This window comes from Schistocerca americana, chromosome 7 (assembly GCF_021461395.2).
Source record: "Schistocerca americana isolate TAMUIC-IGC-003095 chromosome 7, iqSchAmer2.1, whole genome shotgun sequence".
Lineage (NCBI taxonomy): Eukaryota > Metazoa > Arthropoda > Insecta > Orthoptera > Acrididae > Schistocerca > Schistocerca americana.
The window spans coordinates 540,866,051-540,892,611 of NC_060125.1; the positions used below are offsets into that span (position 1 = coordinate 540,866,051).

General features: G+C 38.8%; 1 protein-coding gene across 4 annotated transcripts in view; it reads left to right on the forward strand.

The window, feature by feature from the left end:
- The first annotated feature begins 292 nt into the window (after window positions 1-292).
- Window positions 293-26,561, forward strand: part of LOC124622139 (methyl-CpG-binding domain protein 3) — a 46,859-nt gene continuing 20,590 nt past the window's right edge. Inside the window, exons 1-3 of one of the 4 annotated variants that reach the window (XM_047147769.1) lie at window positions 293-595; window positions 1,728-1,880; window positions 8,473-8,614. In XM_047147769.1, coding sequence (XP_047003725.1) covers window positions 450-595; window positions 1,728-1,880; window positions 8,473-8,614 — 441 coding nt within the window. In that variant the 5' untranslated portion in view covers window positions 293-449. Of the gene's footprint in view, window positions 596-1,727; window positions 1,881-8,469; window positions 8,615-26,561 lie in introns of all 4 variants that reach the window. The other 3 variants (XM_047147768.1, XM_047147771.1, XM_047147770.1) reach the window with 3 other exon arrangements.

Here is a 26,561-nt window from a genome sequence, read left to right on the forward strand (position 1 = left end):
TGTATATATAATGTCGATGGTTTGAAATTTTGAAATGTTGTTTCACTTCGCAGCACTTCACCACAGAAAACTGATTAATAACTTACGTTATAAAGTTTGCTTTGGCCATTAATTTCACCGTTCGTAACTGGGCTACGCGAAATGATGTGACGTGACGGACAGCGTGAACTGTGAATACATCCCGACGTGACGGTGACGGAACGTGACCATCAGTCTGAATCGGCTTTCGAGACGATATGACAATGCTCGTTTGATGCTGATAATCGATTTTTATATCGATAAAACGTTGTCTTCGATGCACCCAAACTGGTAAACAAACGACGCACGGGTGAATATGCGGTGGGTGCTTGTCAGAATTCGATAATAGTGTTTGAAAGTTTACTACATTTTTGGAGGTGTTTGTGCATCACTTATAAATACATTAAATAGATAATGTGACACGGAGCTCAATGCAGGACGTGATTGGTGATACGAGAACAATGGCTCTTGAGAAAAGGAAATATGAGTGCAGTGCTTTACCTAAGGGATGGCAGCGAGAAGAAGTAATCAGAAAGTCCGGCCTATCTGCCGGAAAAGTCGACGTTTATTATTATAGGTGAGAAAGAAGTTGTGTATCATAAGCAGTTGATTTAAACCATTAAGCTATTCTTTGCTACTCAGTAGACGTTTATATGCATACTACACAGCCCCAAGTTTTTTAGGGTTATTCAATAAATTGCTGTTTGTGTTAATCTTTTTTACTACTCTCAGTGTAAATCTTCCTTTTGCTGGCAATACCTTTTTCGAAGTATAATTGCCTCTCATGGTACGTGACATTTCCTTCCATTATGAAATTTCAGTTTAATTTTCTGACAGTTTCTTAAGCAAAAATTTTAAACCTGACCAAAGAGAGTCGTATCCTGGGTATGTTGAAAATAAGTTTTGGCATTCATTGCAATTGCGCGAGAATTATTGCAGTATCAATTATTTGGTGTTACAAAGGCTTGTGTTGTTTTGAAGTAAATGATTAACAACTTTTATAACTTGTAGGGTTGTATAGAGAGAGCAGTTTATTATATATCTTTGTTAAGTCCACGTGAATCAACTTGCTTTTCGAAGATTTAAAATTTTAAGCAAATGCTAGTCTTGTGACTGTTGCTTTCCATTACATAACCGTTTTCATTAGTTTTCTTTGTGGTCACAATATATATCACCTTGTTTCCTGAACCTCACTGTGTGGGATGAATTTGAATTTATTGTAAATAAATGCGTCACCTTCACATTTTTTTTTTTAAAGAGTAAAATGTTTAATTCACTCGTTTCTCTTCCTCGCTCGATAGATTAATATTATGCATTTTCTGACTCAGGCAGCATGTATCAAGGACAGTGCTGCTGCAAATGCCTGTCGATAAATTAATTTACTTTTATTAGATAAGGGTATTAAAATTCGTACATAATTTGGAGTATCTGTTCTTTTTTGCCACCAGCATTTGGAGATTGTTTTTATTGCTCATAACCTATTGTTCAGTATCAATAATACAAATCATAATTTTAGTATGTGGTGGCACTGTTTGACAATGTTGCAGTATGGAGCAGTATACTACCCTGCTGAAATCATGCAGTGTGGTGTGCAATTGCATGGCATTTCTCTGTGTAAATGCCCTCTCAATTTAACTAAATTTTAAATTAAATATGAGTGAGGTAAGAACAAGATAGGCCGCGACTGAGCAGCTGTTTTCCAATTCCAGCCCAAATGGGAAGAAGTTTCGCAGCAAACCACAACTGGCTCGATACCTGGGCGACGCTCTAGACCTCGCCACGTTCGATTTCCGGTCTGGCAAAATCAATTCCCTGCTTCTCCGAAAAAACAAGAAGCAGAGGGGAACTCAGTTTGATTACAGGTAGGCTTAAGCCTACAGACTTGCACTTTATACCTCACTGAGAGGGCTGCGGGTGGCAATTGACTGTCTGTAGTCACTGAATTGGCTCCATACTAATTTATGTTTATTAACAATATCCAGGATAGTTTGTGTGGTATATGAGATAAGATCATGTGTTCATGTTTTCTACTTGCTTTTCGTGTACACTGTTGTGGAATCTGTTGTAAAATGTGACCCAATTACTTTCAAACAAATTGTGTTGATAATAAAATGATTTGTTTTGCATGAGTACTGTGATTATTTCCATAGTTTTGCTACACTTTGTTGGTGGTGTTCATGTGTTGTGCTTTAAAACTGGCTTTACTCTGTTTTACTAACTTTAAAACAGTAAATTATGTTGGTTAAATTTCTCTCCTCTTTCCAACCCACCCAAGAGAATCTGTAAATCCACTGCCTTGTATACGTTTAGCATACAAACTTAAATATGTTTTGTGTCTGGTTAAGTTGGTTGGTAACTCAGCAGCTTTTGCACCTCCTCCTTCCACTTTTACTTATATCAAAAAATTATGCTGCAACTCTGTCTACACTGATCAGCAAAACTGAAGATTGCAGAACCTCCTGTCTGTCTGGACCCATGATGTCGCCAAGATGGTGGCCACCCCTATTTCAACTGTATACAGTATGGCAATCATGGCATCACTGGTTACGCGTGTGAACAGACATAAATAATTGAATAAATATGTAACTGTAAATATACAATGAAACTAATGGCATAACCACAAGAATGGGTTTTTTTGGGCAGGGACAATTTAAATGTACAACAAACCTAATTATGAAGTGATAAATTTTTAGTTTCTCATCCTCAAATAACATTCACAAAATGTTAAAGACTATTATTAGTTGGTTTTATTAAATTGAAAAACAACTGAAGACAACACCCCTCCTCAATACAACGATTTTTATATTTAACGGTAACAAAAATGAAAGTAAACCCAATAAGCTTCTGAAAGTGATGAATCTAGGAACTGGTAAGCCTTTGGTAAAGATATGTGCAATCTGGTCCTCCAAACGTACATGCTCAGCAGTGATGATGATGTGGAGGTGAAACTAATCCACAGGGTCATATTTAACGTTGATGTGCCTCAACCGATGATGTTCCCATTTTTCAGGAACTATATACAGGACTGATTGTCATTGAATGTACAAATTGGTAGCTGAAGTGGAATTTGAATATCGTCTTTGAGCCAGAGTAATTCAGCAGCAGATGTTGCCGAAACTACGTGTTCTGCCTCTGTAGAAAACAAAGCAGCACTAGTCTGTCTCTTTGTTGCCCAACAGACAGTATTTCCAAATATTTGTAACAGATAACCAGAGGTAGATCTTATGTCTTCCTTTTTGTTTCAGTTTGCATCAACATAGGCCAGTAGAGGCTTCTTGATTTCCCTTTCGATGATGTAGTTTCATATTGATGGCTCCTTTGATATAGCTCAAAACTCTTCTCAAGTATCTCCAGAGTTCTTTCAATGGATTGTTTTGGTACCTGCTTAAGAAACTAACCACAGCATGCAAATCGGTCCTTGTTTGCTATCATTACACACATCTTGCATGTTGAATCATTGTAGCAAACTCTTCAAATATGACATTTGGCTCATATACATTTCTTCTTTGTTCCATGAAATCTCGATTCCCAAGTATGATTGTGACTCTCCTAGTTCCTCCATTTAAACTACTACTTTTAAGTTAAAATTTTTTTCTTGGATGGTTGGTTGCTTGATTTGGAGGAGGGAACCAAACAGTGTGGTCTGTCCATCAGTTCCATCAGATTAGGGAAGGATGGGGATGGAAATCAGCCGTGTCCTGTCAAAGGAAAGCGATTTTGGGAAATCATAGGAAACCTAAATCAGGATAGCCGGATGTGAGTTTGAACTGTCATCCTTCCAAATGTGAGTCCAGTGTGCTAACCACTACACCACCTCATTTAGTAAATTTCACTCTGTCCACTATCTTTCTGTGATTTCCTGCCATCAGACTGTCATCAGCACATAGAGCACAATGTAAATGACAACTTCCTTTAAATAAAGTAGTAAAGACATTATCTGCTTCTGACTGAGTGACTCTTATAGAAATAAGAAACATATGAATAGAATGATTCCATGCTAATGGTTCTGGCTTTAAGCTATATAAATACTACTGTAACATGCAAACCAACCCAGTTGCATCTTTCAGTTCTTCAGGAATAACCATGTATATTTGCTCCATGGCTAATCCTTGAATAAAAGCATTGGCAACATCAAATTGTTCCAGAACCAGTCCTTGTTAAATTGTAATAACTAGCATTATTCTGACAATTGCAAGTCAGATCACTGATGCATATGTTTCCTCATTGTCAAATCCTTTTGTCTGTGAACATCCTTTAGCCACAAGTCTAGCCTTGTGTCTTAAGATATTTCCTTCTTCAATTTGAATTCCCACTTACTGCTGATGACCTGTCCAGGGGATAATTTAACAAATATCCAAGTCTTGTTTTCCTTTATAGAGTCAGTTTCATCCAGTATAGCTTTATAACAGTATTCCTTATCTTCATGACTTGCAGTTTCCCTCTAGCTTTTCGGTACACCATCAACAAATGATTCAGCATTCAGTGCAAGAACATTACAGCCATCTAGGTGTTTAGGAGGGTTCCCCTTCCTGGTAGAATGTCGAACAGCTTCATTTTCAGTTTCCTCTTCATCACTGGTCAGTTCTGGTATGAGAACTCTTTTGTGACCTCCATCATTTGATTTAACATTGTCTTTGGTGAGTTCTCCTCCATTATTGTCCTTTTGCTGCTTCTATGATGATTTCTGTACAGATTCTGGTCTCCAGTCCTCAATTGGTATATGTTCAAAGTCAAATCTGCAATTGTAGAAAACAATATTGCTTCCTGTGACTTTTTTTTTTTTCTCCCTATGGATACCAAAGTCTCTAGCTATTAGGAAAGCAGCCAGTGAAGGAGCACTTCAAAGATTTGCAATTGAATTTCTTTGTTCTAAATTCCTTTGGTATATGTAGATAAGCAATATGTCCAAATGCTCTCAGCTTATTCAAGTTAGGTTTCTCATTGTACCACAAAGCTGCAGGAACCTTTCCTTTCAAAGCCGCAGTAGGACTTAGTAGGTATACAGCGGTACAGACAGCTTCTGACCAGAACATCTCACTTAATTTACATTGAAGTATCAAACAGTGAGCTCTCTCAGTAAGAGTGTTGTTCATTCGCTCTAAGAGCTCATTTTGCCAAGGAATGTATCTGATTGTGAACCGAAACTGTATTCCTTGTTCTTCAGAAAATTGCTAAAAGTCATTCAAGATGCATTCAAGACTATTGTCACACCACAGTCTGCTGATCCTCAAGTTGAAATTAGTTGCAGCCATGGCGTGAAACATGTTCAGATATAGCAAGTTACCTCCGACGTCAATTCCAATGTGTAGTCCACTGTCAAATGTGTAAAGTCATCGATGAACATGAGTACATACTTCTGATCGTCGAACGATTCTAGTGAGATTGGCTGCTGTCGATCACCTCAAGAGATCTGGTGGCACATTTCCTAGTGTGATTGTATAATAGCTGTGATTGTTTTCCTTCGACACAATCTGAGCATCGTTCTGTGGGGATCGTTGAAGGGTCCAGTTCCATTCTGTCAATGTGTGACTGTAGGTGTTTAATGCTATCATACCTCAAATGGCCTAATGTGCGGTGCCACAGTTTCACCTTAGTTTCAGTTGAAGCAGCTGACAAGGCTTTACATTGCAAAAAATTTAAAACATATAGCTGAGATTCATTCCTATTTGCAGTAGCAATGATTTCTTTTCCCTTTTTAATTTAACCTTGAGCTTTTTCAAATGTGATAAAAAAACCATTCATTTCCAATTTTCTAACTGACAGGAAACTATAATTAAGACTAGGCACAGATAAAACATCTTTGATCGTTATATGAATTTCCCCTCCTTTTACAACACTGTTGACTTTAATGTCTCCTTTTACTTTAGCCTCATGACAAATGCCTGATTTAGCTACTTTAACTTCAATTGGTTGTTCCAGTTTCTTTAAATTAGTGAGAGGTATCTTATTGCTAATCAACTATTCCAGAGTCCAAGAACCAACTTATGTTGTTCACTGATTTATCTTCACTTGATGCTGCAAAGCAAAAACCATCTTCCTCTTTGACATTAGCCACGACCACTGAATTACTGGTTTCTGAATTCTTGTTTGGTGACTTAACTCTGCAGTTGGCCCTTTTGTGACCAGGCTTTCCACAGTGATGACAAACAAAGTTGAATGAGTTCCCTGAAGTTCATTGCTGACTTCTTGTTTTACTGGTGTCTGATGAATCTTTTTTTCTGATACCATTGAGTCTAAAAGGCTGTAGGAGGTGCTGTATCTTCACTGTTGTTTTTACTGATGACTCCTGCTTTGACTCTTCATCCAGTAGCCCATTTTTCACAAAACTCAGCATCAAGTCTTTCATTGAGAACGTTTTGATTCCAGTGATCACTATGTTGTATTTTGCAAGCATTGTTAAAAGTAGATGGCATACAATGACGATTTCTTCAAAAGTAGCCCCAGTTGAATGTAAATCTCAAATCAGTATATCAAACTTAAGAAATGATTAACTAGCATATCATTTGCCACATTAAATTTCGTATTTAACAACTGTTTTCTCAATGGAAGTTGACTAGCAATTCCTTTTATCTCAAGCTTATTGCACAGAGATGTCCATAAATCGAAAGTGTTAATCTTATCTTTTGCATATTCCAAGTGAATGTCGGTGATGCATTGAATAAGATGAGACTTACATTTCTGATCTTGTTTAGCCAGTTCAGCCAATCATGTTTCCTTTGTGACATACTGCGTGTTCACCTGTCCATCTACAAATTCCAACTTTTTCCGATAATTCACTTGCACAGGTGGTAAAAGTTCCAGTTCCTCAAGCAGAGTTTCCATCCTGAATTTCCAATTGTTGAAATTTGTTCCATTGAATAAAGGAATACAATATTTTTCAACTTTGCTTACCACCACAAAAAAAAACTTTGTGAGGATCCACTTGTGGCCAGGTATTTTGTTACAAATTCCATTTTGAAACAAACCTTGGCTCATGACCTATTAGATTTTTGGTTTCTCACCCCCAATAATATTCACAACATGTCAAACACTGTTATTAATTGATTTTATTAAACTTAAAAAAAACCAAAGACAACTGAACACAAAATAACAATGGCAGGAAATATGCTTTTTATCTTTGAAATTATTTTACATAAATCACAAATATAATCATTGAAATCACACTCAGTGTGAAGACTGCCAAAACAAATACTAACACAAAAATTAAACATACAAAGCCTTCAGCAATTAACGCAACCTACGTACCCCGATACCACACACAACTTCATGACGTGGTATCTAGCCCTTCACTTAATCTATATAGCTAGAGTGAAGTTAGCAGTACCATAAAACCAAAACTCATTGGTACAACTAATATCTAAAACCTAACTTTACCAAAAAAAAAACAAAAAAAAAAAACTCCACAGTATTTACCAATCAGAATCCAACAAAATTAACAATAAACAAAGCAACCCAAAAATTCATAAAAAAAACTGCATGAATACCAATTTCAGTATACGAGAAACATGCATGTAATACAATAAAACCATAAAAATGTACTTACCAAGTCACAGCCAGCCAACACACAAATTTAGCAATCTAGTGATAAGAAAAATAATTTCATCAACACAGTCTCTCGAGAGGCCAGCCAACATATGAACCAGAAATTGTGGATAAAATGCCATATGTTGTCCCACTGACAAGACCACAAGTCTTGGTCCCTGATCTGAGCAACTTTGCTCAATCTGATGCCTTCTCCACAAATGTAACACTTCACATACTTGCCAACTAAACCAAATAACTGTAGGAATTTAAGCACAGTCAGTATGTTGCCCCCTATTTAGGTACTAGCAAACTTCTTTGTAATATCCAAAATAAACAAAAATATGAAACATAAAATTAAATCTCAAACCATAAACAACACTGCAGTAATAATTACAAACCTGAAAAGTACCCACAACTGCCAAAATCCAAATAACTCACTCAAAGAATGCCACAAACTCTTCCAATATTATTCTCACAGGCAGCACTCTGACCCAGTGAATCACTAACATCTCTTACAAACAATTTAGAAAGCTAAGCATCCCACATGAGAGTGCCACCACTTAATTCAACATGCCCTCTACAGTCACAATCCATTTCGAATAGACTGCGCCCCTTTGATGTCATACGATGCAGTTACGTCATGGGTCAAAGCAGATGGGTGGTTCCGCAAACTTTGGTTGATGCTGGAGCCTGATGTGAACCTGTGATCTCTGTGATTAACAATCACCATTGTTCCTTGACACTACCATAAAAAGAATTGTCAGGTGTTACAATATATTATTTTCAAATATTTATGCAACATTTTGAATTGATTTTAAAATGTACATGCTAGATTTGATGCATTAAAACTATACTTTCATTCAGTTGGACACTATATAAGAAGCTGTTTCCAGGAGTATCTGCTACTTATATAGAATTTTATTGCAGCAGGGGTGTCCGCAATGATGCCTCTCTAGTACCTCCAATCAGGCAGACAGCATCAATTTTCAAACAGCCTGTGACTGTGCACAAGATGCAAGAAGGCAAAGTGAAAACAGATTTCAAGCATGGTCCACAGGAGAAGCCAAAGCAGGTTGATACATTAACTTTATGGAAGCATATTTTGTAATTGGACTTTGTTGCATCAGAAAAAGTTATATTTCAATAGTGGCTAGACTTACAGTGTATGAGACTTCATTTATTTTTTTATGTGTAAAATACCAGTCCCCAACACTTATTAATAAATCTAAGAAGGCATAACATATATGTAATGTAGGGGAGTTATGATTATTATATTGGATAACTAAAACAAGCAGAAAGATAAAAAATCCACTCACCAACCGGTGGCAGAACACACACATAAAAGAAAGTCATAATTAGGCAAGATTTCATTGCCTGTGGCTCCTTCTTCATGCAGAAGGGTTGAAGGGGAAGGAAGCGACATGTAGGAGAAGGACTGGAAAAGTTTAGGGAAAGGGGTGGATCTCAGGAAAGTCACCCGAACTGCAGGTCAGGGGAGACATATTGGATGGGATGAGAAGGAAAGACACTTTTGGAGACTGCATTGGACGAGATTTGAAAACCTGAGAGCTTAAAGGTGGGAGGCAGGGTAAGATGCAAGACAGAGATTACTGCTTAAACATTGTGCATGAGTTAATAGCAGTGAAAAGCTAAGTGTATTGTACATAACATGTGGAAGGGAGATGATAAAAAATAGATGGGCAAGACAATGAAAGATTTAGAATACTAAAACTGAGTGAAGAAAAGAGTAGTTACTGTGAAGAAATGTAAATTACGGCCAAGAGGGTGGCGAGAGCCAAGGACATGTTTTAGCTTTGGTTCCCACATACCACGACCTGAAAAACTGGTGTCTGAGGGAAGAATCCAGATGGCACATGTGGTGAAACAGGTACCGAGATAACGATTGTCATATGGTAGAACATGCTCCGAGTCCATATAGACTATGATGAGGCTGGCCTGTTAAAATTCCTGGAATCTCTGAATACCTTCTCCCAATTAAATTTCACATGGCCCTATTCCAAATCCTGTGCCACTTTCCTTAATGTTGATATTGTCCTCACCAAAGGCGAGCTACACTATTCTGTCCACATAAAAACCTACTAACAACCAACAGTACTTACATTTTGACAGTTGCCATCCTTTCCATGTCAAACATTCCCTCCCATACAGTCTTGGCATTCAAGACAAACATATTTGTTTGGATGCAGACTCTTTACAGCAATAAACCACCATTCTCACCTCAACCTTCACTGGACGTAATTACCCCACCAGCCTAGTTCAAAAGCAGATTTCCCAGGCATCACATCCTATTACTGCTGAACTCTTCTAAAAACGACTTCAGGGCACACCACTGGTCACTCAGTATCATCGTAGTCTGGAATGTATTAATTAGTTACTTTGACAAAGCCATGACTACCAAGAACCATCCCCTGAAATGAGATCCATTCTGTCTGAGATTTTACCCACCCCACCTACAACAGCTTTTCATCGCTCTCCCAATATCCACAATATTCTTGTCAGATCCTACGCACATTCTACACACATCTCCCTACACTATGGCTCCTACCCCTGTGACCGTCACTGCTGCAAGACTTGCCCTGTGCACCATCTTACCACCACCTATACCAACCCTGTAACTGGCAAAACACCTACTATCAAAGGGAGGGCCACCTGTGAAGTGACACGTCATCTACATCTACATGACTACTCTGCAATTCACATTTAAGTGCTTAGCAGAGGGTTCATCGAACCACACTCATACTGTCTCTACCATTCCACTCCCGAACAGTGCGCGGGAAAAACGAACACCTAAACCTTTCTGTTCGAGCTCTGATTTCTCTTATTTTATTTTGATGATCATTCCTACCTATGTAGGTTGGGCTCAACAAAATATTTTCGCATTCGGAAGAGAAAATTGGTGACTGAAATTTCGTAAATAAATCTCGTCGCGACGAAAAACGTCTTTGCTTTAATGACTTCCATCCCAACTTGTGTATCATATCTGCCACACTCTCTCCCCTATCATGTGATAATACAAAACGAGCTGCCCTTTTTTGCACCCTTTCGATGTCCTCCATCAATCCCACCTGGTAAGGATCCCACACCGCGCAGCAAATATTCTGACAGAGGACGAACGAGTGTAGTGGAAGCTATCTCTTTAGTGGACTTGTTGCATCTTCTAAGTGTCGTGCCAATGAAACGCAACCTTTGGCTTGCCTTCCCCACAATATTATCTATGTGGTCTTTTCAACTGAAGTTGTTCGTAATTTTAACACCCAGGTACTTAGTTGAATTGACAGCCTTGAGAATTGTACTATTTATCAAGTAATCGAATTCCAGCAGATTTCTTTCGGAACTCATGTGGATCACCTCACACTTTTCGTTATTTAGTGCCGACTGCCACCTGCCACACCATACAGCAATCTTTTCTAAATCGCTTTGCAACTTATACTGGTCTTTGGATGACCTTACTAGACTGTAAATTACAGCATCATCTGCGAACAACCTAAGAGAACTGCTCAGATAGTCACCCAGGTCATTTATATAGATCAGGAACAGCAGAGGTCCAAGGACGCTTCCCTGGGGAACACCTGATATCACTTCAATTTTACTCGATGATTTGCCGTCTATTACTACGAACTGCGACCTTCCTGACAGGAAATCACGAATCCAGTCGCACAACTGAGACGATACCCCATAGGCCCGCAGCTTGATTAGAAGCCGCTTGTGAGGAACGGCGTCAAAAGCTTTCCGGAAATCTAGAAATACGGAATCAACTTGAGATCCCCTGTCGATAGTGGCCATTACTTCGTGCGAATAAAGAGCTTGCTGCGTTGCACAAGAACGATGTTTTCTGAAACCATGCTGATTACGTATCAATAGATCGTTCCCTTTGAGGTGATTCATAATGCTTGAATACAGTATATGCTCCAAAACCCTACTGCAAACCGACGTCAATGATATAGGTCTGTAGTTCGATGGATTACTCCTACTACCCTTCTTAAACACTGGTGCGACCTGAGCAATTTTCCAATCTGTAGGTACAGATCTATTGGTGAGCGAGTGGTTGTATATGATTGCTAAGTAGAGAGCTATTGTATCAGCGTAATCTGAAAGGAATCTAATCGGTATACAATCTGGACCTGACGACTTTCCCGTATCAAGTGATTTGAGTTGCTTCTCAACCCCTAAGGTATCTACTTCTAAGAAACTCATGCTGGCAGCTGTTCGTGTTTCAAATTCTGGAATATTCCATTCGTCTTCCCTGGTGAAGGAATTTCGGAAAACTGCGTTCAATAACTCCGCTTTAGCGGCACAGTCGTCGATAACAGTACCATCGGCACTGCGCAGCGAAGATATTGACTGTGTCTTGCCGCTTGTGTACTTTACATACAAGCAGAATTTCTTCGGATTTTCTACCAAATTTCGAGACAATGTTTCATTGTGGAACCTATTAAAGGCATCTCGCATTGAAGTTCGTGCCAAATTTCGCGTGTCTGTAAATTTTAGCCAATCTTCGGGATTTCACGTTCTTCTGAACTTCGCATACTTTTTCCGTTGCCTCTGCAACAATGTTTGGACCTGTTTTGTGTACCATGGGGGATCAATTCCGTCTCTTACCAATTTATGAGGTATGAATCTCTCAATTGCTGTTGCTACTATATCTTTGAGTTTGAGCCACATCTCGTCTACATTTGCATAGTCAGTTCGGAAGGAATGGAGATTGTCTCTTAGGAAGGCTTCTAGTGACACTTTATCCGCTTTTTTAAATAAAATTATTTTGCATTTGTTTCTGGTGGATTCGGAAGAAATGGCATTGAGCCTAGCTACAATGACCTTGTGATCGCTAATCCCTGTATCAGTCATGATGCTCTCTATTAGCTCTGGATTGTTTGTGGCTAAGAGGTCAAGTGTGTTTTCAATTCGTGTGGGTTTGTGGACTAACTGCTCGAAATAATTTTCAGAGAAAACATTTAGGACAATCTCGGAAGATGTTTTCCGCCTACCACTGGTTTTGAACAAGTATTTTTGCCAACATATCGAGGGAAGGTTGAAGTCCCCACCAACTATAACCGTATGAGTGGGGTATTTATTTGTTACGAGACTCAAATTTTCTCTGAACTGTTCAGCAACTATATCACCGGAATCTGGGGGTCAGTAGAAGGAGCCAATTATTAACTTAGTTCGGCTGTTAAGTATAACCTCCACCCATACCAATTTGCACGGAGTATCTACTTCGACTTCACTACAAGATAAACCACTACTGACAGACACAAACACTCCACCACCAATTCTGCCTAATCTATCTTTTCTGAACACCGTCTGAGACTTCGTAAAAATTTCTGCAGAACTTATTTCAGGCTTTAGCCAGCTTTCTGTGCCTATAACGATTTCAGCTTCTGTGCTTTCTATTAGCGCTTGTAGCTCAGGGACTTTCCCAGCACAACTACAACAACTTACAACTACAATTCCGACTGTTCCTTGATCCAAGCACGTCCTGTATTTGCCATGCACTCTTTGAGATTGCAGCCCACTTCGTATTTTCCCGAGGCCTTCTAACCTAAAAAACCGCCCAGTCCATGCCACACAGCCCCCGCTACCCGTGTAGCCGCCAGCTGAGTGTAGTAACATATACCAGCTGTTATGTAAATACTGTTTGGCCTTTTATATTGGCATGACTACCACCATATTATCAATTAGGATGAATGGACATAAGCATATGGTGTATACTGGCAACACACAATATCCTGTTGCAGAGCATGCTGCACAACATGACAATGTGATCTCTGTGCCTGTTTCACCATATGTGCCATGTGGATTCTTCCCCCAGACACCAGTTTCTCAGAACTCCACGGGTGGGAGCTAGTGCTATAACATGTTCTTGGCTCTCGCCACCCACCTGGCCTTAATTTACATTAATTTCTTCCGTCTCAGCATTTCTTCACACTTACTACTCTTTTCTTCACTATGTTTTAGTCTTCTACACCTTTCATTATTTTACGCTTCTATTTTTGACCACACCCACCCCCTCTCCCGCCTCTGTTATATACCATGCACTTAGCTTTTCACTGTTATTAACTCACGCATGATTTTTAAGCAGTAATCTCTGTCTTACATATGATCCTGTCATCCACCTTTAAGCTCTCGGGTTTTCAAATCTTATACAATGCAGTCTCCAACAATCAGTCTTTCCTTCTTATCCTGTCTGGTAAGTCTCCCCTGACCCATGGTTCTGGGTAACTTTCCCGAAATCTACCCCTTTTCCTAGACCTCTCCAGTCCTTTTCCTTCATGCCTCTTCCTTCCCCTTCAACCCTTTTGCCTGTATAGGAAGCCACAGGTTCCGAAAGCTTGCCTAATTATAACTTTATTTTATGTGTGTGTTCTGCCACTGACTGGTGAATAAATTTTCGATCCATCCAATTAAATTATTTTGCCAAAAATTGATTGTTTTTGTTCTTATAAAATGAGCAGAAAGATGTATATGTTCAGAAAACTGGGTAAAAAATCAGTATGTTTCAGCACAGGGCTCAAGTTTAAAAGAATAGTTGACCATGCACTGTACTCCATGGTATGCAGTCTCTGTAAAGAAACTTCTGAAAAAAAAAACAGACTACTGTATAATAGCTGTAAAACATTGCATAGGACTATTGGCAAAGAGACGCTGGATGAAATACACATGGCTGTCAGGAGAGCAAGTGTGAAGCCTTCAGTGATTACCGTAGCAGAATATTGTTAAATGATCTTTCACAAAATCCAGAGAATTTTTTTTCGTATGTAGTGGCTGTTATTGGCACTGCAGTGAGTGTCCAGTCCCAAGCGAACGGACAGAAACTGAAACCGAGGGAAGCGAAGCAAAAGCTGGAATGCTTAACACCATTTTCAAATGTTATTTCACAAAAGGAAAGCCCAGGAGAATGTCCCCAATTTAATTCTTGTATCACTGAAAAGATGAGAGAGAAAAGTATTAGTGTCAGTGTTGTTGAGAAACAGCTGAAATTGTTAAAATTAAACAAAGCTCCAGAGCCTGATGGAATCCCTATCAGAGTCAATACTGGATTTGCAGTTGAGTTGGCCCCTCTTCTAACTAGTTGAAGTGATCCACAAAACTGCTGTCCAGTATTCTAGATATTGATTTGTTGTAGAATCTTAGAACATATTCTGAGCCTAAACGTAATGAGGTATCTCAGACAGAGGAACCTCTTTCATGCCAACCAGCATGGATTCAAAAACATAAGTCATGTTAATGACATACTGAGATCTTTCGATCAAGGCAGTCAGGTAGATGCAGTATTTCTTGATTTCCAAAAAGCATTTGACTCAGTACCACATCTGTGCTTTTGTCAAAAGTGCAAACATATGGCGTATCAAGTGAAATTGGTAACTGGATTGAGGATTTTTTGGTAGGGAAGTTACACTTGTGTGTTGGGACCTTTGCTGTACATGTTATATATTAATGACGTTGCAGACAGTATTAATAGCAACCTCAGACGTTTCATAGATGATGCACCTATCTAGAATGAAGTACAGCAGAGTCCCACTAATCTGAACCCCGGTAATCTGAATGTTCAGTTAATCTGAACATGAAAAATGTTAGTTTAAGTATGGGAAACTGTGCAGTAAACTGCTTGTACATACACACTATTTTAATTTACACAGTACATTAAACATGTATTAGAAAAATTGACAAGAAAACCTTAGGTTTAAACAATGCATAACAATGAAAGAAATGCTGTCAAACTTACTAAAATACAGCAGACATTTTATCCCTACTTTTTTAGATGACAAAAACTCAGTCGTCGTGTTTTGGTGTAATGAAGACAGTCTGTTATATGATGCATAATTGTGCCATCGTCTCATAAACATCAAATCAGCAGGTGTAGCAGTGGGCTGTTGCTCCAAATAACGTAGTGTGAGGTCAAGGGCTTCTGCTGCATCACTGTATGGCACCAGCTCTCCTTTGTCACTTTCAGGCTCACTGTCACTTCCGTCACAGCAGTCCACTTCTTCCTCGTCTGGAGTCACAGCAGCAATTAAATCAGCATCAGTAAGGTTCTCCACACATGCCCCATCCGCTGCCATTCACTCATCTAAGTCTCCTTCACTAGCTTCTTCACATTTAGGGGTTGTCTGTATCATTTGTAGTAGATTTTTCTCTTCATTTTCAACTAGGTTGTCCTGAAATTCAAGAGATGTCCACAGTTATCTCCATGATTTTCTCAGCATATTTTATGAAATATTCTGCCATGTCTCAGCGGCCCAATCACATTGGTCTTTTTTATTTTGTCCACTAAAGGAATGCTATCATCTTGAATCATCATTCTTAAAAATTGTTTTCTATAAATCAGTTTTAATGTTTGTAGTACGCCCTGGTCCATTGGCTGTAGAAGTTGTGTAGCTTTCAGCGGAAAAAATTTTGCCACAATTTCTCCATCACATAATTCCTCAGTGCTGGGGTGAGATAGCACGTTATCAATGAAAAGGGTTGCGTGGGGAGACATGATTTTCCTTAGAAAACCATCGAACAGAGGGGACAAACTGGCCGTAAAACCATTCTTTGAACAGGTTACCACCCATCTATGCTTTTTTCTGGTTGCAATAATATGTGGTTGGGGACTTCATGTTGCAGTTTTTAAAAGCTCTTGTCCTAAGAGATTTGCCGATCAGCATTAAAGGCAGCTTGTGATTACCAGCAGCATTGCTGCACGCTAATAAAGTCACACGATCTTTGCACATTTTAAAACCAGGAGCATGGTCTTCTGCTTTTGGTGCCAGGCTTTTTGTTGGCAATGCCCTAAAATTAAGGCCAGTCTCGTCAGCGTTATAAATTTGTTGGGGAGAATACTTTCCTATTCTTATCATTTTTCAAACTCACTCAAATATTCCTTTGCTGCATCATGGTCAGAAGAAAGCTTCTCTTCAGTAATTGTTAGTTGACGGATTCCATGACGTTTTTTGAATCTGTCCAACCAACCCGTACTCACACTAAAAGACTCATCACCATTCATTAGCTTGTTCAGGTAAACAGCCTTCTCCTAAACCAGTGCTCCACTCAGAGGAGTTCACGTTTGTCTTTATTGCATAAACCAAAGGAAAAGAGCATCATCCACTTAATCGTACTGGGACTGTTTCAGAGTCTGCTGAATTTTGAGTGTTTTTCCTGAAGAGGTTGCACAGGACTGTTCAAGCTTCACTTGGTTCTTCTTCGAATCACAAATGATTACTTTGCCAACACCCAGTTCTGTTGCCAGTTTAGATACATTCTCACAATTGTCTATCCACTTCAAAGCATTCAGTTTTCCTTTGAGAGTTAACATTGTATGTTTCTGTTTACTCATGACGAAAATATGTACACCACTACACCCGAATGAATGCAATACAACTGTTACGTGTGCCAGCGATTGATAACTAACATAACCAAGCACTCTGCGAGCCAGCTGGCAGTGCACTGACCTCAGACACTACAAAGGTCTCAACAATGCACAACAACACGGGCAGGGAATGAGAGTGAGCCATTGTTCCCATTTGTTACCATGGTGTACCTACTTATCTGATTTGTATACTTCATTGTAGTAACTTGTCACCATAATTTTGGCTAGTCCAAGCAAATCAGTAATCCGAACAAGGTCCAGTCCCAATTAGTTCGGATTAACGGGACTGTACTGTACTGCCAAAAAGAAGCTGCATAAATATTTAGTCAGATCTTGATAGGATTTCAAAGTGGTGCAAAGATTGGCAACTCACTTTAACTGTTCATGAACTTACAATTGTGCATTTCACAAAACAAAACAAAAAATGTAGTATCCTATAATATCAATGAGTCGTAGATGGAGTCGCCAACTCTTACAATTAGCTGGATGTAACACTTTATAGGGATAAGAAATGGAATGTTCACATAGGTTCAGTCATGGGTTAAGTATGTGGTACACTTCTGGTTATCAGTATGATACTGGGAGATTCAATCAGTCTATAAAGGAGACTGCTTATAAATCACTCGTGTGACCCACTCTGGAATACTGCTCAAGTGTGTGGGATCCTTACCTAATAGGGCTAACAGGGGTATTGAACTATACAGAGAGGGGAAGCACAAATGGCCACAGGATTGTTTGTCTGAGAGAGATATTGAAGGATCTGAAGTGGCAGACTGTTCAAGATAGACGTAAACTGTTCTGAGAAAGTTTACTAGCAAAGTTTCAAAGACTGGCTATAAATTAGAACTCAAGGAATATACAACAACCCCCTATTTATCGCTCACAAAGGGATTGTTAGGCCGAAATAAGAGTAATTGCGGCAAGAACAGAAGCATTCAGACACTCAGTCTTCCTGCACTCCATATGTGAATTGATTGGGAAGAAACTGTAATAACTGGTACAATGGGAATGATCCTCTGCCATGAATGTCACAGTGGTTTGCCAAGTATAGATGTAGATGCAGATGGATGGACATGGCCATAACTTCTTCACCAAAGTTTTGGACAGAAAAAAAAGAGTACAATTTTATATAAGGGGCATTCAAAAAGAAATGAGCCGGAGGCATAATACAGAAACCAGTACCTGTATGTTAGAAGTATTGACTCTGGCTGTTGAGACATTTGTGCCACTGTGACACAAGGCGGTGAATGGCTGTATCATAAAATTCCCGGGGCTGTGATGTTAACCAGTTCTGCACATACAGCTGGACGTCCTCGTCCAAGGTGAATCGTTTGCCCCATCAGAGCCTTTTTAAGAGGACCAAAAATGGCGTAATCGCAGGGAGAGAGGTCTGGACTGTATGGAGGGTGACTAAGAACCTCCCACTTGAATTTCTGCAGGAGTGCCGCGACTGTGTTGGCTGTATGAGGCTTTGCATTGTCGTGAAGCAGAATAACCCCATGGGTGAGATTGCTTGGTTGTTATGATTTGATCACTTGGTGAAGGGTGGTCAAGGTTTGCGAGTAATGCTGGGCATTCACTGTTGTCCCGTGCTGCAGGAAGTGAATCAGAAGGGGGCCATCTTGGTCAGAGAAGAATGTCAGCATAACTTTGTTGTTTTGGTTCTGATTCAAAGTGACGACACCATGACTCATTTCCAGCCACCAGTCGTGCCAGGAACGCATTCCCTTCCGGAGTAAAGCGCTGCAGATGAGCTAGACAGTGGGCCATTCAACATACTTCCGGGTGTGGTTGAAGATTGTGGGGCACACATTGGGCACACACTTGGCACTTGTGCAGTCATTCCTTCACGATGGTGTGAACACTTCCGGTACCCAATCTGACCACGGCAGCTATGGCTTTCACTGTCACTCAGCAGTGCTAGGTAATGAGTGCATCCACGAGCTGGACGATGTCATCGGTAATGCCGTGTGGTGCTCCAGACTGTGCATCATCGGCTAATGATACCCGTCCTTCCCTGAAGTGCTTGTGCCACACCTTGATCCTCGCAAGGGACATATAGTGTTCGCCGATGAATGTCCATTCCTCCTCCTCCTCCTCCTTCTACTATCAGAAAATGAACAACATCTCTTTGCTCCTCTGTTAACGCTTCCATGTCACTGTTTGCAATGCGACCGGCAGCATTGGACGATTGATGCATGCTGCTGCTAGCTCTGTATAGTCACATAACGTGCATGCGTTCCCCCTAGCGATGGGCTGTGAACTTCCGCGCTCTGGTCAGAACCACACGTTGTTACACTCGCCACAATATGACCCTCCTGTCACCGGTTTGCGCATTCCAGACTCTGGCTCATTTCTTTTTTAACACCTCTTATAGTTGCTGATTACTGGGAAATGTAAAGAAGGTCTGTGGTGAAATTCAGGTTTTGAGAAGTTAATTCTCAATCTATTTGCCAATTAGTGCCCATAACTGTAAGAAACATTTTGCAATTCTAATACAGAATCTGTGAAATACTGTAGTTTTATAATTAATTACCCTATCCATAGTTTTCATCGAATCTATAAAGTAATTTTGCATGAGTGTTGTATTAGCATACTGAGCAAGGTGGCACTGCGGTTAGTACACTGGACATGCTTTCGGAAGGTCAACAATTCAGTTCCACCTCTGACAATCCAAATTTATGTTTTCCATGATTTCCCCAAATCACTCCAGGCAAATGCCAGGTTGGTTCCTATGAAAGGGTGCAGCTGATTTCCTTCTCCATCTTTGACACAATCTGAACTTGTGCTCCATCTCTAGTGACCTTGTTGTCGACAAGATGTTAAGCTATGATCGTCCTTCCACACATTAATGTCAGTAACATTTTCAAGACGGTGGTTGTAGTAATTTCTGACTTCTAAGAAACAAGCTGGCTACATCTTCACAGCACTCTTTGTGCTACCAAGTTGACTTTATATGAACTTGGATAGCCATGTGAACCAAGAATTTCTTGGGCATCAGATTCTCTGTGTGATTGGCTGTTGTGTTTTAGGTAGCTTATCCTGTTAAACTGAACTGTACACAAACATCAGCTCTCATAGTATTGAGCTGTTTATTCAGATACAATAGTTTACCTCCAAGCAACTATTCCAACTGTTAGTGAAAAATAAAGTGATTTGGTTTGCTTTAGATTTTGTATTTACAAACATTAAATGCAGATATCTGTAGAGGAGGCTCGAAAACTATAAATTCTCATACTTTGTCTTTTGAGTCAGTTTGTGAGGTGTCCTCAGGGTAGTAAATTTGGTACCCACACCTGAAATGTCGTAAATTCATATAGAAATGATTTACTACAATAACTGAGATCTTTGTGGAGTATCTCAACAGGTTTCAGTTTCTAGAATGCCAAAATTTTGAAAAATATTGCCTGTAGATAGATTAGTTTTCAGATGTTTGTGGAGTTCTGACTATAACATTCCCTGTTGAAAATGTCTGCAGCTTGTATCTCCTTAGTAGATTGTTACAACTACTCTATAAATTGAATTAGGACTTGCCTGAGGAGGAAACAAAAATTACATAGATTAATCCTCCTGGGCTGCTGACACACAAAACAGTTCTGAAATAAGCTCTCACATCCATCAATTTTGAAAGCAACAATGTAGGAAAAGGCAGATTGCTACTTACCATAAAGAAGACATGTCAAGTTGCAGGTAGGTACAATTAAAAGACACTCAAACATAGTTTTTGTGATGCAGGCCATGTCCAAAAGCTATATGTAAGTGTCTTTTAATTGTACCTCTCAGCAACTTGATGCGTCTTCTTTACAGTAAATAGCAATCTGTCTTTTTCCACATTGTTTATATTGCTACCTGAAGTTTCCATTGTTTGATTTAATTTTGAAACCATTGAGACATTTAGAGACCCTGTCAGCATCTGCTTAGGGAAAAATAATGCATCCATAAATGCACAATATGATGCTCAAACTAGTTCACTAGCTTCTAATGCAAGTGTAGAAGTCATAAGGTTTTCAAGTTCAAAACATGCTCAAGGACAAATTTTCCAGTTACAAAAGCACTGTACAAAATATACTGCATGCCAGAGAACAGGTGGCACATGATGCATGTTAAAGAACATCTGGCTGGTGCTAGCCAACTTTTTCTCACTTGTGGCTGTATTCTCACCATCCAGACAAATGCAGCTACAAGGTCACTCCGTTCTGTTGAAAACTATTCTATCCTTCATAAACACGAAAGAAAGAAAAAAAATGCTGTTTTGCTTCATGTTTGTAGTGTGTTGTATTTTTAAGAGCCCATAACAGGAAGAGGTGAGCTTCAATCACCTTATTGTTTTTGAGGGTGCAAGTACTGCACTAACTGATCCATTTTGTGTTCATAATTTGCTACAGTTCATATTTAAGAATATTTTATGTTTTTCATCCAATGCATTTTTTGTAAAAATTTAACCTTTATACTTCAGAAGAACCAGTACAGTTTAATTCATTTCTTTTGAGTCAGAGTAATTTTATTGTCCTCATATGGTCATGGGCATACAGTAGTGTAGCTGCTGCTTCATGTCTGCTGGTTATTAGATTTCTGCAAGTGTTGACAGATGTGAAAATTATCGAACTATCAGTTTAATAAGTCATGGCTGCAAAATACTAACATGAATTCTTTACAAACGAATGGAAAAAATGGTAGAAGCTGACCTTGGGGAAGATCAGTTTGGATTGCGTAGAAAACAATGAACATGCGAGGCAATGCTGACCCTACGACTTACCTTAGAAGATAGGTTAAGGGAAGGCAAACCTACGTTTCTAGCATTTGTAGATGTAAGAAAAGCTTTTGACAATGTTGACTTGGAATACTCTCTTGCAAATCCTGAAGGTGGCAGGGGCAAAATACAGATAGTGAAAGGCTATTTACAATGTGTACAGAAACCAGATGGCAGTTATAAGAGCCAGAGGGCATGAAAGGGAAGCAGTGGTTGAGATCCCTGATGTTATTCAATCTGTATATTGAGCAAGCAGTAAAGAAAACAAAAGAAAAATTTGGAGTAGGAATAAAAATCCATGGAGAGGAAATAAAAACTTTGAGGTTTGCCGACAACATTGTAATTCTGTAAGATACAGCAAAGGATGTGGAAGAGCAGCTGAATGGAATGGACAGTGTCTTGAAAGGAGTATGTAAGATGAACATCAACAAAAGCAAAATGAGGATAATGGAATTTAATAGAATTATATCAGGTGATGCCGAGGGAATTAGATTAGGAAATGAGATACTTAGAGCAGTAAATGAGTTTTACTATTTGGGGAGTAAAATAACTGATGATGGTCGAAATAGAGAGGATATGAAATGTAGGCTGGCGATGGCAAAAAGGAAAGTGTTTTTGAAGAAGAGAAATTTGTTAACATCGAGTGTAGTGTTATGTCGGGAAGTCTTTTCAGAAAGTATTTGTATGGAGTGTAGCTATGTGTGGAAGTGAAACATGGACGATAAACAGTGAAGACAAGAAGAGAAGCTTTCGAAATGTGGTGCTACAGAAGACTGCTGAAGATTAGATGTGTAGGTCACGTAACTAGTTTGGAGGTACTGAATAGATGTGGCACAACTAGGCTAGAAGAAGGGATCAATTGGCAGGGCATGTTCTGAGGCATCAAGGGATCACCAATTCAGTATTGGTGGGAATCGTGGAGGGTAAAATCGTAGAGGGAGACCAAGGGATGAATACACTAAGCAGATTCAGAAGGATGTAGGCTGCAGTAGTTATTTGGAGATGAAGAGACTTTCACAGGATAGAGTAGCATGGAGAGCCGCATCACACCAATCTCTGAACTGAAAATAATAACAACAACAACATATTGGTAAGATTGCACTTAACTTCACAGCCATTCTTGTGTTCTAGTCATTTTCGTATTGCAAGTTGGATGGGATGCCTACAAGCTTCAACGTTCTGACTAGTCATTTCCCTAAATGTATACATAGAACACAATTTTAAAACATAGAAAAAGTTGATTTAAGTCTCTATTTATTTGTTGTTTTATGTTTCCAGGAAAGATTAGGTCCATCTGGCCCTCCTTTCAGCTAATCACACATTATGCAAATATTGCACTACTTTCAGATGGACACAAATGATATAATAGTTCATACATCTAACGTGGAATCCAACACATAGAGAGAACTATAATATAGATACTAGAAATGAAAAGTAGAACAACAAAGGCAAATTACAAGGAGGTAGATTTAACTGTGAACACTGGCAGCAGTGAATGTGGAAAAAGGGGAGGAAGGAATAGATGAGTGTGATCAGGGTTGATAAAAACCCATGTATTTACTGTAAATGCTATATCTAATTAATTACCTGAAATAAATTCTGAAAAATATGTGGTGAACACTTGAAACTATAGTGATTTAAATCATGTTATAAAAATTAATTGTTTACAATGTTTTTTTGAGAGTGATAGAGCTCAAATCATGGCACAGTACACAATTCTGGGTTTACAGTAAAAATGTTGCATATGTATGATGTGTCTCTTCTTTGCTGTTTTGTTGCACACGGCACACATCTCCTTAGTGCTATCTTCTGGTTTTTGTTGCTAGATTTGCTTATGGGAAGTGTCTACCAGTAAATTGGTGACAGTCGTTTGTGTTCAGTGGCACTGTGGTGGTAATTAGTTAGGAGTTCATCTATCAGTTTCACTCTCAACTCTAAATGGTCCTTCTTGTCTCCATTCTGGCAGTACAGTATGTAAGTATTTAGAACAGCCACATTTAACAAATGCTTAAAAACTTTTTGTATCAAACTGTACTCTGCTTTCTTTCCACAAGGAAGGATTCCAGTAACTGGTCTTTCAGGTCCACTCCTGCCCATGTTCTGGTTGTAGTCAAAAATATAGAGCGATATCTGGGTCACTTGCACTTCTCCCCCTTTTCCTCTACTTTGCACATCTTATCGTTGATTCACCATGCTTTGTTGTTAGCATTGTAACTTCCCTTTTATCCTTACATTTCAGAGCCACCAGTTTCCCCTTTTGTGCACTGGTCTTCTTTCATTTCTGTAATTTCATATTTACTATATGTGACATTCCTTTACTACAATTTCTAGTTATTCCTACTGCATCAGTATTCCTGTACACTAGTCTTTTGGATAGGTCAGGACTTGAGCAGTAATTGTCCATATACACACACCTACCTGCATCTAACAAGTTTTCACACAAATTTAACACCACCTTTGTCAACAGAAGATCATTATCTTTTGTTATTTGACAGTTAAGATCAATATCTCTTCCAGTGTACAAAATAAAGTTCCCTAAATAACTGTTCTTGTCTCACAGTTCGGAAATTTCATACTAAAGTGTTTTGCTTTCAAAGGTTTATAGTGCTTCCACAAGAGTCTCCCTTTCCACAGTAACAAGGATTTGTCAACACTTACGCTATTTTGTGGCTCATAAGCTCTCTGAAATCTTGCTTTCAAATGATTTATCAGAGGCATAATTTTATAAATGTTTTTACAGCCGTGTACATTGTAGATATTCTCTGTTGTCAGCAAAATGTAAGAAGCTTGTCAAGAGATGAAATCTTTCTTCACTGATAATATTAGGGAGGAAGGGCATTTCTAGCATGTTCTGTCTGACAAAATAAATTTTAACTGATCTTTTAGACACTATCCCCATCCATAAAAATGGGGCTAAAAGAACTCTGACTTCATCATCTTTGGTTGGAAACCACTTTACAAATTGCGATTTCATCAGAGAAAATATTTTTTTCATGTTCATTGTGTAAAAAACCTTGTGTATATTTATTTGTTCCTTTTTCAATCATTTCTATTATTTCATTGTCAAAGAACAATTCAAAGGAAGCTAATGGCCCTGCATTACCAGGAATTTAAAGTTTCAGCCTACCTTCAGCAGTGCTCAATATAAATGCAGTTGGTGCTGAAATATTGTCATGTCCTTCCAGTTAGATGAGACTGCATTCTGCTCTGTTAATTAGTCATCTAAAGAATTATCAGACTCGTTGTCCTCATTATCACTCTTCATCAAAAGTCATAGAACTTCAGCTTCATTCAGTCCTGCCATTGTGCACACTCTACAAAAAATTAGCACGCACACAAAGACAAAAAACATTCATAACCCACACGAGTAACAAATGCAAACTCTGTCAGCATGTAGCTAAGGAATGTACGACACTACCGAGGAAAAACATTCAAAAACCACAGATGGCATATGACATAGCACATGCTGATCGAGGGGTAAGCGGCGGTCGAAATATACCGTCGCACATGCCTGAGGGGTTAAAGGAAAAGAATGATCTTATGCCGAATCTCCCAATTTCTATTGGATGGAGTTCCCAGCCTGATTGTCTTCACATCTTTATTGACAATTATTCTAAATATGTTTAAATTGTAAATGAGCAGTATGAAGAAGTCCATGCTAAAAATCTTATAATTTATAAAGATTCCACTCATCTATGATAATTGTCAGAGGTTTGTAGAATCCTGGACCTCCTTTCAAGCAGACACAAATATTGCACAAGCCGTTGAGCCATGGGTCGATTTTTTAGAAAGTCCTGACATGGAACCATATATGAAAGTAATAAAGAAAATGAAAGGGACAAGAAGTAGAATCCTTTCACTATCTTGATAATATGTTGCATCCAAGATTCAGAGAGAGAAGATTAACTACTGAACAAGGAGAAACTGCAGAAAACTGGTTCATAGATAGGCATCCAAAGTGGATGGCAAGTCTTATGTCTTTTTAAGATTGCTGATGATGATTCTGATTGTTTTCCACCCACTATGTTTTCTTATACAATTGTAACAGTTCCATCCAAACAAATGGTAAATGGAGGAAAAAAGTACCAACATGATTTATTACTTTTGTAAAAAGCCTCATTTCTTATCCTGCCAGTATTGCATCCACTGAGAGAATCTTCCCTAGCTAAGGGAATGTTTGTTTAAAATGAAGAAATAAGTTCAGAAAGAAAGTAATTAGTGAACATCTATAAATTTCTGCATGCTTCCAAAAAGGACTTAATTATACTTTAGTCATTCTAGTTCTGGAAGTCTAAATGTTATTTAATTATATTTCTTATATTGCAAGAAAAGTTAAAATACAATATTACTAAATTTCTTGTGACTGTAAATAGTTGCCTTCAATAAATATTGTGGCACTTTTAAATTTCTGTCGGGCTAACTAGTAAGATTTCGTATGTTACTTAAATTTTCTTAATTATGTTTAGTTGAGTTTTATTGTGTTTTTGCTGGTAAAATTCATGGGCTTTTTGGTCAGGTTAAATTACAGCCACACTAAGCATGATAGACCACAAGTAACCATGACACGGTGGAGGGGGAGGACTGTGGGGAAAAGATAGAGAGAGAGAGAGAGAGAGAGAGAGAGAGAGAGAGAGAAGCATCAAAAGGGATGATTCACTGTGTTGTTTAGCAGAGAGGACTGGCTGTGCACAAGGAGATATACGGTTTTAATTATTACCTATGAAGATACAACCAGCAATATGAAACTTTGTGATAGTATTGGTCTCTCTGCACATATTCATCCTTTAACGCAACATATTTTCTCTAATGATGGATGGCTTGACTGAGGGCATGGTTGTAGATGTCTGCATTTTGGCTGCTCAGGAAATGTTCCACTTTGAAAATCACCTCATCGTTATT